The following is a 14,875-nucleotide window of genomic DNA, read 5'->3' as shown; positions in this document are numbered from 1 at the left end:
CGCTCCCCATCCATCCTGACGGAGTTTGAGAGAGTCTGCAGAGAAGAATGGGAGAAACTCCCCAAATACAGGTGTGCCAAGCATGCGTCATACTGAAGAAGACAACCTTTGGCTGTAATCGCTGCCAAAGGTGCTTCAACAGAGTACTGATTAAAGGGTCTGAAAACTTATGTAAATGTTATTTTTCAGATCTTTTTTTTTTTATAAATGTGCAATCATTTCGGAAAACGAGTTTTTCTTTGTCATTATGGGGTATTGTGTGTAGATTAATGAGGGGGAAAAAACTATTTAATCAATTTTAGAATAAGGCTGTAACGTATTAAAATGTGGAAATAGTCTAGAGGTCTGAATACTTTCCGAATGCACTGTATACTGTGTTCTAGTCAAGGCCTATCCTATTTAACTATATCTGTACATATACTATTCTATCCTACGTATCCTTCGGGTATACTACATATTCTGTCCACACACTATAATGTGTGTCTATAATGTCTATAAATCCCACCATATACAGTGTATTGCGAAAGTATTCACCCCCTTGGCATTTTTCCTATTTTGTTGCCTTATAACCTGGAATTAAAATGTATTTTGGGGGGTTTGTATCATTTGATTTACACAAATGCCTACCACTTTGAAACATACAAGAAATAATAAAAAAAAAACAGAAAAGTTGAGTGCGCAGAACTATTCACCCCCCCCCCCCTCCCCAAAGTCAATACTTTGTAGAGCCACCTTTTGCAGCAATTACAGCTGCAAGTCTCTTGGGGTATGTCTCTATAAGCTTGCCACATCTAGCCACTGGGATCTTTGCCCATTCTTCATGGCAAAACTTCTCCAGCTTCTTCAAGTTGGATGGGTTCCTGCTGGTGTTCAGCAATCTTTAAGTCATACCACAGATTCTCAATTGGATTGAGGTCTGGGCTTTGACTAGGCCATTCCAAGACATTTAAATGTTTCCCCTTAAACCACTCGAGTGTTGCTTTATCAGTATGCTTAGGGTCATTGTCCTGCTGGAAGGTGAACCTCCGTCCCAGTCTCAAATCTCTGGAAGACTGAAACAGGTTTCCCCCAAGAATTTCCCTGTATTTAGCGCCAGCCATCATTCCTTCAATTCTGACCAGTTTCCCAGTCCCTGCCGGTGAAATACATCCCCACAGCATGATGCTGCCACCCCCATGCTTCACTGTGGAGATGTTGTTCTCGGGGTGATGAGAGGTGTTGGGTTTGTGCCAGACATAGCATTTTCCTTGAAGGCCAATAAGCTACATTTTAGTCTCATCTGACCAAAGTACTTCCTTCCATATGTTTTGGGAGTCTCCCACATGCCCTTTTGGCGAACACAACGTGTTTGCTTATTTTTTCTTTAAGCAATGTCTTTTTTTCTGGCCACTCTTCCGTAAAGCCCAGCTCCGTGGAGTGTACTGCTTAAAGTGGTCCTATGGACAGATACTCCAGTCTCCGCTGTGGAGCTTTGCAGCTCCTTCAGGGTAATCTTTGGTCTCTTTGTTGCCTCTCTGATTAATCCCCTCCTTGCCTGGTCCGTGAGTTTTGGTGGGTGGCCTTTTCTTGGCAGGTTTGTTGTGGTGCCATATTCTTTCAATTTTTTAATAATGGATTTAACGGTGCTCCGTGGGATGTTCAAAGTTTCTGATTTTTTTTAATAACCCAACCCTGATCTGTACTTCTCCACAACTTTGTCCTTGACCTGTCTGGAGAGCTCCTTGGTCTTCATGGTGCCGCTTGCTTGGTGGTGCCCCTTGCTTAGTGGTGTTGCCAACACTGGGGCCTTTCAGAACAGGTGTATGTGAACTGAGATCATGTGACAGATCATATGACACTTAGATTGCACACAGGTGGACATTATTTGATGAATTATGTGACATCTGAAGGTAATTGGTTGCACCAGATCTTATTTAGGGGCTTCATAGCAAAGGGGGTGGATACAAATGCATGCACCACTTCTCTGTTTTGTATTCTTTAGAATTTTTTGAAGTAGTTTTTTTTTCATTTCACTTCACCAATTTGGACTATTTTGTGTATGTCCATTACATGAAATCCAAAATAAAAATCCATTTAAATTACAGGTTGTAATGCAACAAAATTGGAAAACGCCAAGTGGGTGAATACTTTTACAAGTGCCTTCAGAAAGTATTTACACCCCTTGACTTTTTCCATATTTTGTTGTGTTACAGCCTGAATGTAAAATTGATTATATGTAGATTTTGTTTTTACACTGACTTGCACACAATACCCCATAATGTCAAAGTGGAATTATGTTTTTTATTTTATTTGTACAAATTAATAAAAAATGAGAAGTTGAAATGTATTGAGTCAGTAAGTATTCAACCCCTTTGGTTATTGCAAGCCTAAATAACTTCAGGAGTAAAACAATCCTTAATATGTCACATAATAAGTTGCATGGACTCACTCTGTGTGCGGTAATAGTGTTTAGCATGATTTTTGTATGACTACCTCATCTCTGTACCCCACACGTACAATTGTCTGTAAGGCCCATCAGTCGAGCAGTTCATTTCACACACAGATTCAACCACAAAGACCAGGGAGATTTTCCAATGCCTTGCAAGGAAGGGCACCTATTGGTAGATAAGTAAAATAAAAAATTAAAATACATTGAATATCCCTATGAACATGTTGAAGTTATTAATTACACTTTGGATGGTGTTTCAATACACCCAGTCACTACAAAGATACAGGAAACCGCTCAGCGATTTCACCATGAGGCCAATGGTGCAACGGTGACTTTAAAACAGTTACAGAGTTTAATGGATGTGATAGGAGAAAACTGAGGATGGATCAACAACATTGTAGTTACTCCACCATTTTAACCTAAATGACAGAGTGAAAAGAAGGAAGCCTGTACAGAATTTAAGTACTCCAAGACATGAATCCTGTTTGTACAAAGTCACTAAAGTAATTCTGCAAAAAATGTGGCAAAGCAATTCACTTTTTGTCCTGATTACAAAGTTTCATGTTTGGGACAAATCCAATACAACACATTACTGAGTACCACCATCCATATTTCCAAGCATAGTGGTGGCTGCATCATGTTATGAGTATGCTTGTAATCATTATGGACTGGGAAATTCTTCAGGATAAAAAAAAGTAACTAAATGGAGCTAAGCACGGGCTAAATCCTGGTTCAGTCTGCTTTCCAACAGACACTGGGATATTAATTCACCTTTAAGCAGGACAATAACCTAACACACAAGTCCAAATCTACACTGGAGTTGCTTACCAAGAAGACAGTGAATGTTCTTGAGTGACCGAGTTACAGTTTTGACTTAAATCTACTTCAAAATCTATGGCAAGTCTTGAAAATGGTTGTCTAGCAATGATCACCAACCAATTAATTCCATTCGTTTACTTTTGTAGATATGTGTGTATTGTTGTGTATTGAAGAGATATTATTGCACTGTTGGAGCTAGGAACACAAGCATTTTGCTACACCCGCAATAACATCTGCCAAATATGTGTATGTGACCAATAGCGTTTGATTGGATTTTGAATTCCCACTTTTTCTCTCTTGCTGGAATCAGTTTAAAGGAAAAAAGCCAGATTGGAAAGATGTTTTTTTTTTTTTTTGAAACGAGGATATAAATACCAGTTCTTTGATTCTGTCTGCCTCCGTCTCCGATATTTATTTTCATTGTTTGTCTAGGAATGTGGGCAACAACAATCATTTATGTTCATCCAGTGTTCATCCATTCCGAGAAGGAATTTCATCTTCAGCCGTCTGAGGGCTGTTTTTATTTTTAAGGAGCGAGCTGGTAGGGGGAAATAAAACAATGGAGGTATTCTCTGACTCCCAATGCCCATGTGCCCAGTTCAACCACCAGCCAAGATCTTGCATGCTTCTCTCTGCCAGGCTTGACTTGACCAGTCTGTCACCCTTAGTGCCACCAGTGGCACAGTCAGTGCCAGTGTAAATATGGTTAACAGAGATGCATTTGTCATATCCTGCTGTTAAACAGTGCCAAAGAAGGGCTCATTGACCATGGCACATGCCGTGGGAAAGACTGTGGGGCTTCCCATTGTTTGTTTGAGCCTAAATCTAACTTTTCTGCGTTGAAATGTGAGCTAAAAGGGGGTATTTTGTGTATTCAGAGATTGTGTGCCATCTGACATGAGTATTTTTGTGTATGTGTGTGTTCAGGGTGTGTGTGTGACCGCGGTGGATCAGTGCTGGAGTTGTGTGATGCGTCAGGGCGCTGCATCTGTCGTGATGGTGTGGAGGGTGAGAGATGTGACCGCTGTCGACCAGGGCACCACTCATTCCCTAACTGCCAAGGTGAGAAACCTGTCGCCCACCTCCCTCTCACCAAACCACACCTCAAATAGCATGTGTCTTCTGCATTGTATCTTTGTGTTTGTTCAGAGTGTGTGTGCGACGGCAGTGGTTCGGTGCTGGAGATGTGTGACGCATCAGGGCGCTGCGTATGTCGTGGAGGGGTGGAGGGCGAGAGATGTGACCGCTGTCGACCAGGTTACCACTCCTTTCCTAACTGCCAAGGTGAGAAACCTTTCCCTCTCATGAAACCACAACTGAAATAGATCAACAATTGTCATCCTCTTTGAAGTTCATTTTACCACGTAACATGACCTCACGAAAGTTCAAGTTGTTTGAAAATCAATTGTTTTGTTTAATTGTTGACAAAAATCAATCAACCTGTAGTTGATGTAAACCGTAAAAACTTTCCCACCACTTCAGTGTGCCGCTGTGACGGTGCAGGTGTGACTGACAGGGTCTGTGGGCCCAGCGGACAGTGCCGTTGCCGTGTCAACTACTTCGGAAGTCAATGTGACCAGTGTGCCCCTGGTTACTATGGATACCCAGACTGTGCCTGTACGTGTTTTAATCCTCTTGTTTTGGCCGCACCCATGGGAGGGCTACTGTATTGCAGACACTGATATGCCCACAGTGACCTTTCCATGACCTTGCTGTTGCTGCTGTTTGAAAAACCGATGGGCATAATCTCACAGGGCTTAATGTAGCCTCCTCTTCAGCTCTGTAGAGCTACATACCTTGATTCACCCACAATAACATGTAAATCCCAACACTCATTCACACTCATTTACCCAGTAGAAATATAATCTAATCTAGTCATTCTATTTCTATTCTTGACCCAGGGTTGTTTGAACAAAACAATACTCAGAAAGCAACGGCAAACTTGGCCCACTCCAGTATGTCGGAGACATTTGATGTGAATGCTAAGCCATATCATTCTCACATGAGACATCTCACAGTCCCTCTCCATCTCTCTCTCTCCCTAGCCTGCCAGTGTTTAGGGGAGGGTTCCTATGACTCCATGTGTAACCAAGTATCAGGCCAGTGTCTGTGTCGCCCTGGGGTGGTGGGACAGCAGTGTGATCGCTGTGCCGGGTCAGGCTTCCGCTTCCCTCAGTGTTCAGGTAACCTCCCTGCCTCACTAGACACTTTCTTTCTTTTCTATTATCCGTTCATATTATTGTGCTTTATTTAGACAGGTTAGAATTAGAGGGAGAGGGTGGACACAGAGATCGAAACCATGGTCTCTGGGGTCAGGACATACAGTCGGAAGTTTACATACACTTAGGTTCGAGTCATTAACACTCGTTTTTCAACCACTCCACAAATTTCTGGCAAGTCGGTTAGGACATCTACTTTGTGCATGACACAAGTCATTTTGCCAACAATTGTTTACAGATAGATTATTTCACTTATAATTCATTGTATCACAAGTCCAGTGGGTCAGAGGTTTACATACACTAAGTTGACTGTGCCTTTAAACAGCTTGGAAAATTCCAGAAAATGTCATGGCTTTAGAAGCTTCTGATAGGCTAATTGACATAATTTGAGTCAATTGGAGGTGTACCTGTGGATGTATTTCAAGGCCTACCTTCAAACTCAGTGCCTCTTTGCTTGACATCATGGGAAAATCTAAATAATTCAGCCAAGACCTAAAAAAATATTTGTAGACCACAAGTCTGGTTCATCCTTGGGAGCAATTTCCAAATGCCTGAAGGTACCACGTTTATCTGTACAAACAATAGTATGCAAGTATAAACACCATGGGACCACGCAGCCATCATACCGCTCAGGAAGGAGACGCGCCTTGTCTCCTAGAGATTAACGTACTGTGGTGTGAAAAGTGCAAATCGATCCCAGAACAACAGCAAAGGACCTTGTGAAGATGCTGGAGGAAACGGGTACAAAAGTATCTACATCCACAGTACAACGAGTCCTATATCGACATAACCTGAAAGGCCGCTCAGCAAGGCAGAAGCCACTGCTCCAAAACCACCATAAAAAAAGCCAGACTACGGTTTGCAACTGCATATGGGGACAAAGATCATACTTTTTGGAGAAATGTCCTCTGGTCTGAAGAAATAAAAATAGAACTGTTTGGCCATAATGACCATCGTTATGTTAGGAAGAAAAAGGGGGAGGCTTGCAAGCCGAAGAACACCATCCCAACCGTGAAGCACAGGGGTGGCAGCATCATGTTGTGGGGGTGCTGCAGGAGGGACTGGTGCACCTCATAAAATAGATGGCATCATGAGGAGGAAAATTATGTGGATATATTGAAGCAGCATCTCAAGACATCAGTCAGGAAGTTAAAGCTTGGTCGCAAATAAGTCTTCCAAATGGACAATGACCCCAAGCATACTTCCAAAGTTGTGGGGAAATGGCTTAAGGACAACAAAGTCAAGGTATTGGAGTGGCCATCACAAAGCCCTGACCTCAATCCCATAGAACATTTATTGGCAGAACTGAAAAAGAGTGTGCGAGCAAGGAGGCCTACAAACCTGACTCAGTTACACCAGCTCTGTCAGGAGGAATGGGCCAAAATTCACCCAACTTATTGTGGGAAGCTTCTGGAAGGCTACCCAAAACATTTGACCCAAGTTAAACAATTTAAAGGCAATGCTACCAAATACTAACTCAGTGTATGTAAACTTCTGACCCACTGGGAATGTGATGAAAGAAATAAAAGCTGAAATGAATCATTCTCTCTACTAGTGTTCTGACATTTAACAAAGTAAAGTAGTGATCCTCACTGACCTAAGACAGGGAATTTTTACTGGGATTAAATCAGGAATTGTGAAAAACTGAGTTTAAATGTATTTGGCTAAGATGTATGTAAACTTCTGCCTTCAACTGTATGTGGTAGAAACCGGGTGTGTTCCCACAAGACCACGGGCTCTATACTCTAGACACTTTGATTGGCTACCTGTAACCTAAACCGTCTTTGTGATGTGGAGATAGAGGTGGTCCTAAGATGTGGCATCCCCACGGGAGATGGTTGTGTTTCACAGGGGGGTGTTGTCACAATGTGGTTTATTCAATGTTTAAAATGTATTAGTGTGGAGATTGTTTTCATATCCAGCCTAGTGGTACAGGTTTACTTCAAGTCCAGACCTTGCTAACAAAGTACTGTTCTGTAAATGTATGCTTAGAGCAAAGCTGTCTGTCCTCTTTATAAAATTAGAATTTGGGTGAAGTTTTACAGTTCTGCAATTGATTGCTTTTGGGAGTGTTCTGTACTTATTACATTAGCACACTTGCCACTTAGTTACATTTGGTGCCCAGTTGATACATATAGAGCAGGAGGTCAGGAGGTCAGGAGGTCTAAATCAGTCCCTGTGTTAGAGGGGAACAATGAAAACATTCAGTGGAACTGGCTTTGAGGTCCAGAGTGGAGTTTGAGGGGAAAAGATTCATGTCGTAGGTTGAGGGGAAAACATTTACATTGTTTCTTCCAGCCTCCATCACCCAGTGTAACCCAGCAGGGTCAGAGGTCAGCACAGCAGATCCACAAACGGTACGTAGCCTATGCCTCCCACAACATGGCTGACTGAGAAATCTTTACTTTACTTTATGAGATGTATTTGCCTTCCCCAACATGGCAAACTCTCAGCCTCTTTTATCTGGATTGTTTTAGTAGCTGAGGCAATGGGAGTACCTGCAGTCATAAAACAAGGGCCTGTGATCATCAGTTGGTGTGTTCACATGTGTCTATTCCACAGAAGGTTGGTGGCAACTTAATTGGGGAGGACGGACTCACAGTATTGGCTGGAATGGAATAATGTGTTTGATACCATTCCATTCAATCCATTCCAGCCATTATTATGCGCTGTCCTCCCCTCAGCAGCCTCCTGTGCTCTATTCACATTCCTACATCTGATAACAGTATTTCTAAACCCCGTATCCGGTAATGTTTACAAGGAAGTGTTTTTTTTTTTTACCTCCCACTGGAAATGACAATTAACTGTAATCAAAAGAGGAAAAGCGACTTCCTTCCATTAAAAGAAAATAACGAAACACGGCCTGGCTGTATCAATGCTCCAGTAACGCAGGATTTCCAGAAGCTGATTTGACAATTTTTCTTCCTTGGGAGTTTGCTTGTGTGAAATGTTGAGTTGGAAAGGAAACGTCATTAACATTGTGAATAGTTATTGAAATGTATTACACAACTGGAACAATTGGATTTAGGTTAAGTGTAATCTTTTGTTTTAGGGTTTTGTTCCACATTAAAGCTACTACTTTTTAAACAGTGTTCTCCAATATGCTGTAAGTAAGTAAATAGCCTTGTCTCAGCCAGGACAGCCTGTAAGGTAGAAGCCTATCTCTGGTTTCTGAAGCTTGATACGCCAGTACACCGCCTGGACAGGACACTAGTCTGTGGCAAGGCCTTACACCAATCCTTCTCCTTAATGCTGAGTACCAAGCCAATACTGTGTCTCCATGTGATGCTGAGTCAAGTATCCATCTCTAAATCATTCCAAGCTGTCTGCTTCATAACATACTGTTCCCGAGGCACCTCCAGTGCCAAAAGAAGGGACTGTTAGATTGTCTCTGAGGGAAAAACATACTTTGACATTTGCTGGCATTTAAGCTGATGTTAGCATTTGCGTTGACTCTTTTCTACATTACTATGTCTGTCTGTCTATGTGGGTCGTCCTGACACAGGGTTCCTGTGGCTGCCTGCCCAACGTGGAGGGAACACTGTGTGACATGTGTAAACCTCTCTACTGGAACCTGGCGACAGAGAACCCCAGCGGCTGTATAGGTTGGTGACCTACATGTGACCCCAACCGACTGAAGCCTCGTCCCATTCTATGTGTTGTAGCCAGTTTTTCTAGTGTTCATGAATAGACTAGTTGGATATTTTTTATATTTTTTTTATTTTTTTATTTCACCTTTATTTAACCAGGTAGGCTAGTTGAGAACAAGTTCTCATTTGCAACTGCGACCTGGCCAAGATAAAGCATAGCAGTGTGAGCAGACAACAAAGAGTTACACATGGAGTAAACAGTTAACAAGTCAATAACACAGTAGAAACCAAAGGGGGAGTCTATATACAATGTGTGCAAAAGGCATGAGGAGGTAGGCAAATAATTACAATTTTGCAGATTAACACTGGAGTGATGAATGATCAGATGGTCATGTACAGGTAGAGATATTGGTGTGCAAAAGAGCAGAAAAGTAAATAAATAAAAACAGTATGGGGATGAGGTAGGTGAAAAAGGGTGGGCTATTTACCAATAGACTATGTACAGCTGCAGCGATCGGTTAGCTGCTCAGATAGCTGATGTATGAAGTTGGTGAGGGAGATAAAAGTCTCCAACTTCAGCGATTTTTGCAATTCGTTCCAGTCACAGGCAGCAGAGTACTGGAACGAAAGGCGGCCAAATGAGGTGTTGGCTTTAGGGATGATCAGTGAGATACACCTGCTGGAGCGCGTGCTACGGATGGGTGTTGCCATCGTGACCAGTGAGCTGAGATAAGGCGGAGCTTTACCTAGCATGGACTTGTAGATGACCTGGAGCCAGTGGGTCTGGCGACGAATATGTAGCGAGGACCAGCCGACTAGAGCATACAAGTCGCAGTGGTGGGTGGTATAAGGTGCTTTAGTGACGAAACGGATGGCACTGTGATAGACTGCATCCAGTTTGCTGAGTAGAGTGTTGGAAGCCATTTTGTAGATGACATCGCCGAAGTCGAGGATCGGTAGGATAGTCAGTTTTACTAGGGTAAGCTTGGCGGCGTGAGTGAAGGAGGCTTTGTTGCGGAATAGAAAGCCGACTCTTGATTTGATTTTCGATTGGAGATGTTTGATATGAGTCTGGAAGGAGAGTTTGCAGTCTAGCCAGACACCTAGGTACTTATAGACGTCCACATATTCTAGGTCGGAACCATCCAGGGTGGTGATGCTAGTCGGGCATGCGGGTGCAGGCAGCGACCGGTTGAAAAGCATGCATTTGGTTACAGCACATATGGTACAGAACAATGGGTTAACATTACTTTACTGATATCTGCTGCATCAGACAACAGAAATCCTGATGTAAAATCAATGTTTCATCCATCGCTAATTAGTCTGTTGGAAAAGGACAATTTGATATACAGTACCAGTCAAAAGTTTGGACACATCTACTCATTCAAGGGTGATTGTGGAGGCCAGGTCATCTGATGTAGCACTCCAACAGTCGCCTTCTACGTCAAATAGCCCTTACACAGCCTGGAGGTGTGTTGGGGTCATGTTTTAACACAAATGATAGTCCCACTAAGCATAAACCAGATGGTATGGAGTAATCGCTGCAGAATGCTGTGGTTGTCATGCTGGTTAAGTGTGCCTTGAATTCTAAATAAATCACTGACAGTCTCGCAAGCAAATCACCATCACACCTCCTCCTCCATACTTCACGGTCGGAACCACACATGCAGAGATCATCCGTTCACCAACTCTGCATCTCACACAGACATGACGGTTGAAACCAAAAATCTCTAATATGGACTCATCAGACCAAAGGACAGATTTCCACCAGTCTAATGTCCATTGCTCGTGTTTGTTGGCCTAAGCAGGTCTCTTCTTCTTATTTGTGTCCTTTAGTAGTGGTTTGTTTGCAGCAATTTGACCATGAAGGCCTGATTCAGTCTCCTCTGAACAGTTGATGTTGAGATGTGTCTGTAACTTAAACTCTGAAGCATTTATTTGGGCTGCAATTTCTGAGGCTGGTATCTCTAATGAACTTCTCCTCTGCAGCAGGGGTAACTCTGGGTCTTCATTTTCTGTGGCGGTCCTCATGAGAGCCAGTTGCGACTTGAAGAAACGTTCAAAGTTCTTGAAATGTTCCGTATTGACTGACCTTCATGTTTTAAAGTAATGATGGACTGTAGTTTCTCTTTGCTTATTTGAGCTGTTCTTGCCATAATATGGACTTGGTCTTTTACCAAATAGGGCTATCTTCTGTATACCACCCCTACCTTGTCACAACATAACTGATTGGCTCAAACGCATTAAGAAGGAAAGAAATTCCACATATTGACTTTTAACACGGCACACCTGTTAATTGAAATGCATTCCTGGTGACTACCTCATGAAGCAGGTTGAGACAATTCCAATAGTTTGCAAAGCTGTCATCAAGGCAAAGGGTGGCTACTTTGAAGAATCTAAAATACATTTAAATTTGTTTAACACTTTTTTGGTTACTACATGATGCCATACAGTATGTGTTATTTTATAGTTTTGATGCCTTCACTATTATTCTACAATGTAGAAAATAGTTTTAAAAAATTAAGAAAAACCCTCGAATGAGTAGGTGTGTCCAAACCTTTGACTGGTACTATACTTGGTAACAGTATAGTGTTTCTTTTTGAGTGTCCCGGTCTGTTAAAACCTGAAAAGAAAGAAAAAGAGAAACTCCAATCCCTCCAGAAATCTGGGTTGCACTGCACACCTGCGTGTGGAGCAGGCAGCAATCAGCAGTGTTTTCAGCAGTATTAGATAACCGGTGTTATTAAACCTGAGGAAGTGCTGACATCAGAAACCACTCTGCCTCTTCGCCCAGTAGACATGGCAGCATGTCAGAAACAACTCTTTCTTTCTGTCCCTCCTAAGGATGTTTTGGGAAAACATGGTAACACAGAGCACCCAATGGAAAAGTGTGGTTCTCTTCTCTCAATGTGGTGCTCTGTTAACAGCAGTGTCACTAAAACTTTGTGGTTCCATGAGGTAAATGCTTTTTGATTGGAAAAGGAGGACATCTTTGCCAGTGCAACAATAACCTCCCAGTCGAGGTGGGATACAGGTGTCAGTTGTAGGGGGGAAAAGAAAATGAGAATACCCCTTGCTTAAAGAAATATGTGCCCTAAAATCGCCTTCGTCATCGTCATAATTCAGAGCTGACTTTCTTCTCAACCAGCCGGTGCAGTGTAGGAACAGCCGCAGGCTTTGTCCAGATACCTGTCTAGAGTTACAGCTCTACTCTGCAGCAAGAATGTTATCACCACCGCCTGCCTGCTGCCAGGAGACATATGGATGGAGGGAAGAAGAGATTTTAATATTCCAGAAATGCCTCGGGTTTTAATGTGGCTGAACGGATACTGAGGCTTGTCCTCTGAAAGAGGGAGAGAAAGAGAGAGCAGTGGCTCCCCTGGTCCCTTTGATGTGGATATGTGCAGCTCAGAAGATTTTTGTTGCTTCTGGAATCCTGTAATCAGAGTTTATCCCCCCTCTTTTATCTCTCTCTCTCGCTCTCCCAACTTTTCATCTTCCCTTTTACAGCGCTTGTATTCTAGAATGTCTCTGCTTCTGCGTTTATTGTATTGTCGTTGCATCACTGAATAATAATGTGTGACTCATTAGTTTGGAGACTTTCTCACTTTATGCTTCCTGTCTCTCTCCCAGAGTGTCGCTGTGGCGTCAAAGGCACCCTGAGTGGGGTAGGAGAGTGTCAACAGGTATGTCTGTCTACCTCTGTCTGTTCATACCGCCTTATGATGCTGACACAGTATGTCCAGCACAATGGTACTAACTGATTGTAAATAATTTAACCATCAATTGCTTACTGTTTAACTAGGAGGTCCATTTGTCTTGGATATATTCCTTTATTGCACGACTAAAAATCCCAATTTAACTTGGTAACATTCACCTATCGCTGGCAGTTCCCCGTTAACTTCAACACGGACTCCTTTTGTAGAAAAGTGGCCAGTGTTACTGCAAGCCCGACGTGTGCAGCCATACCTGTGACACGTGCAAGGAGGGCTACTACCTGCTGCAGAAGAGGAACTATTTTGGCTGTCAAGGTGAGTCAGCTGAACAAACATGAACCAGACGGGCTTCCTATGAACACACGGCCTTTATCTTATCCAACTAACTAATGGGTTGAGACTCAGCCTTTGAATGTTTCACAGTGCAGGGTGCGCCTTTCTTATTCTACAGAGATTGTCACTCTTGACCAAACATTGTTTGAGTAATAGAAGCGTAGTTAACCTCGGGTCACGGCTTGACCTCATGATCAGTTATGGTTGTGTGTTAATCAGAAAGACCTGATTGACCTGCTGCTTCTCTCCGATAGGCTGCCAGTGTGATGTGGGAGGAGCCATAGGCAGAGGGTGTGATGAGATGTCTGGACAGTGCCAGTGTCGGAAGAACGTAGTGGGCCGCACCTGCACTGAGTAAGGATGGACGGAAACTAAACACAATGACATGTTTTTGACATGCTGCTTAAGTTCTCACACGAATTGGAGCAAATGTTGTTAAATGCTGATGAATGGCAAGAAACAAACAGAAAATCCTAAAACCTCAGATTTCATGCATTCTAAATCATGACTGCCATGATTATGTTCCAAACATATGAAACATTGCTCAAGTGTTTTATTCTTACTCTCTCTCCCTCCACCCCTTCTCCCCCTCCTGTCTGACCGTACCAGGCCAGCACCTAACTACTACTTCCCCAGCCTGCACCACCTGAGGTATGAGGTGGAGGATGGCATCACCCCCAACGCCAGGCCCGTACGCTTCGGCTACGACCCCCAGACGTTCCCAGGATTCAGCTGGAGAGGTTACGCCATCATGTCCCCAGCGCAGGTAAGACACATGATGATGCTGATAGGTGGACCTTAAACCTGTTCCTGCCTGACCTGCTTGACATCTTGATTATTTAATAGTGGCTTTTTTTCCCTTCTTCTCTAAGCCTCATTTCTGGTGTACATTCTTTGTAGAAGTGCTAGATGCTGCTACAGGCATTTCTTATGATGAATATGCTTGGTGGATGGTGTTGGCTTTTGTGGTGATTGTTGTGGTGGTAGTGTATTTCTTTTGAGTGTGTTGGAGTGATTGTCGGCTGTACAGTAGCAGGCCACTCTCCCAGTCAGTCCTAACCCTGGTGTGTGTCAGAAATGGCACCCTATTCCCTGTATAGTGCACTACTTTTGACAAGGCTCTGGTCAAAAGTAGTGCCCTATATAGGGAATAAGGTGCCACCCCTGTTTCTCCTCAGCCAGAGGTGATCCTATCGTTAGCTGTGGGCTTCCCCGGCCCCTTCCACATAATGGTTCGCTACGTCACCACTACCCCCCGCAGACCCACACAGGGGCGGCGGGATAGGGGGCGAGCTCGAGCCAGGATCTTGGTGGTGGACGAGCCTGATTTTCACACTTGCTGTGACTGTAAGTGATGGGTGTTTCCCCTCTGCTCGGCTATAGCCTGGTCCCAGATCTGTTTGTGCTGTCTTGCCTACTCCTGTGGTCATGGGACCAGGCTAGCTCTGCTCTCCTCTGTTGTTCAGCTTACTGCTCCGTCTTCCCTTTCTAACCCCTTTCTATCCCTCTACCTTGTCTACCAGCATGGCCTTCTAGTCTACTAACAGTATAACTGTACCCCCCCCCCCCCCTCCATCAGCTGTGTCTAAATCCTGTCCCTGCAGAGTGAAGTGAGAGTAACAGTGCATGTGGACGAGGCAAGGCGATCCTTGTTCCGACTTGTCCTGCGGTACGCTAACCCCAGCAGCCAGGACAGTGTGACTGGTGGTGTAACGGCTACCTATGTCCGAGGTGGCCAAGGTAAGGCTGCCTCTCTAACTCCTGCTTCAC

At 43.5% G+C, this 14,875-nt stretch overlaps 1 protein-coding gene across 4 annotated transcripts in view; it reads left to right on the top strand.

The window, feature by feature from the left end:
• The window catches only part of LOC109872023 (laminin subunit alpha-3), a 104,682-nt gene that overhangs the window by 52,603 nt on the left and 37,204 nt on the right, over positions 1 to 14,875 (top strand). For 3 of the 4 annotated variants that reach the window (XM_031807368.1, XM_031807366.1, XM_020463099.2), the window contains 11 exons: positions 4,175 to 4,309; positions 4,397 to 4,531; positions 4,730 to 4,864; positions 5,293 to 5,430; positions 7,765 to 7,823; positions 8,972 to 9,071; positions 12,690 to 12,742; positions 12,982 to 13,087; positions 13,360 to 13,459; positions 13,715 to 13,871; positions 14,284 to 14,452. In XM_031807368.1, coding sequence (XP_031663228.1) covers positions 4,175 to 4,309; positions 4,397 to 4,531; positions 4,730 to 4,864; positions 5,293 to 5,430; positions 7,765 to 7,823; positions 8,972 to 9,071; positions 12,690 to 12,742; positions 12,982 to 13,087; positions 13,360 to 13,459; positions 13,715 to 13,871; positions 14,284 to 14,452 — 1,287 coding nt within the window. Of the gene's footprint in view, positions 1 to 4,174; positions 4,310 to 4,396; positions 4,532 to 4,729; positions 4,865 to 5,292; positions 5,431 to 7,764; positions 7,824 to 8,971; positions 9,072 to 12,689; positions 12,743 to 12,981; positions 13,088 to 13,359; positions 13,460 to 13,714; positions 13,872 to 14,283; positions 14,453 to 14,709; positions 14,846 to 14,875 lie in introns of all 4 variants that reach the window. The other variant, XM_031807367.1, reaches the window with a different exon arrangement.

The sequence above is a fragment of the Oncorhynchus kisutch genome, linkage group LG27, assembly GCF_002021735.2.
Source record: "Oncorhynchus kisutch isolate 150728-3 linkage group LG27, Okis_V2, whole genome shotgun sequence".
NCBI lineage: Eukaryota > Metazoa > Chordata > Actinopteri > Salmoniformes > Salmonidae > Oncorhynchus > Oncorhynchus kisutch.
This window is presented reverse-complemented; position numbering and strand designations above follow the sequence as displayed.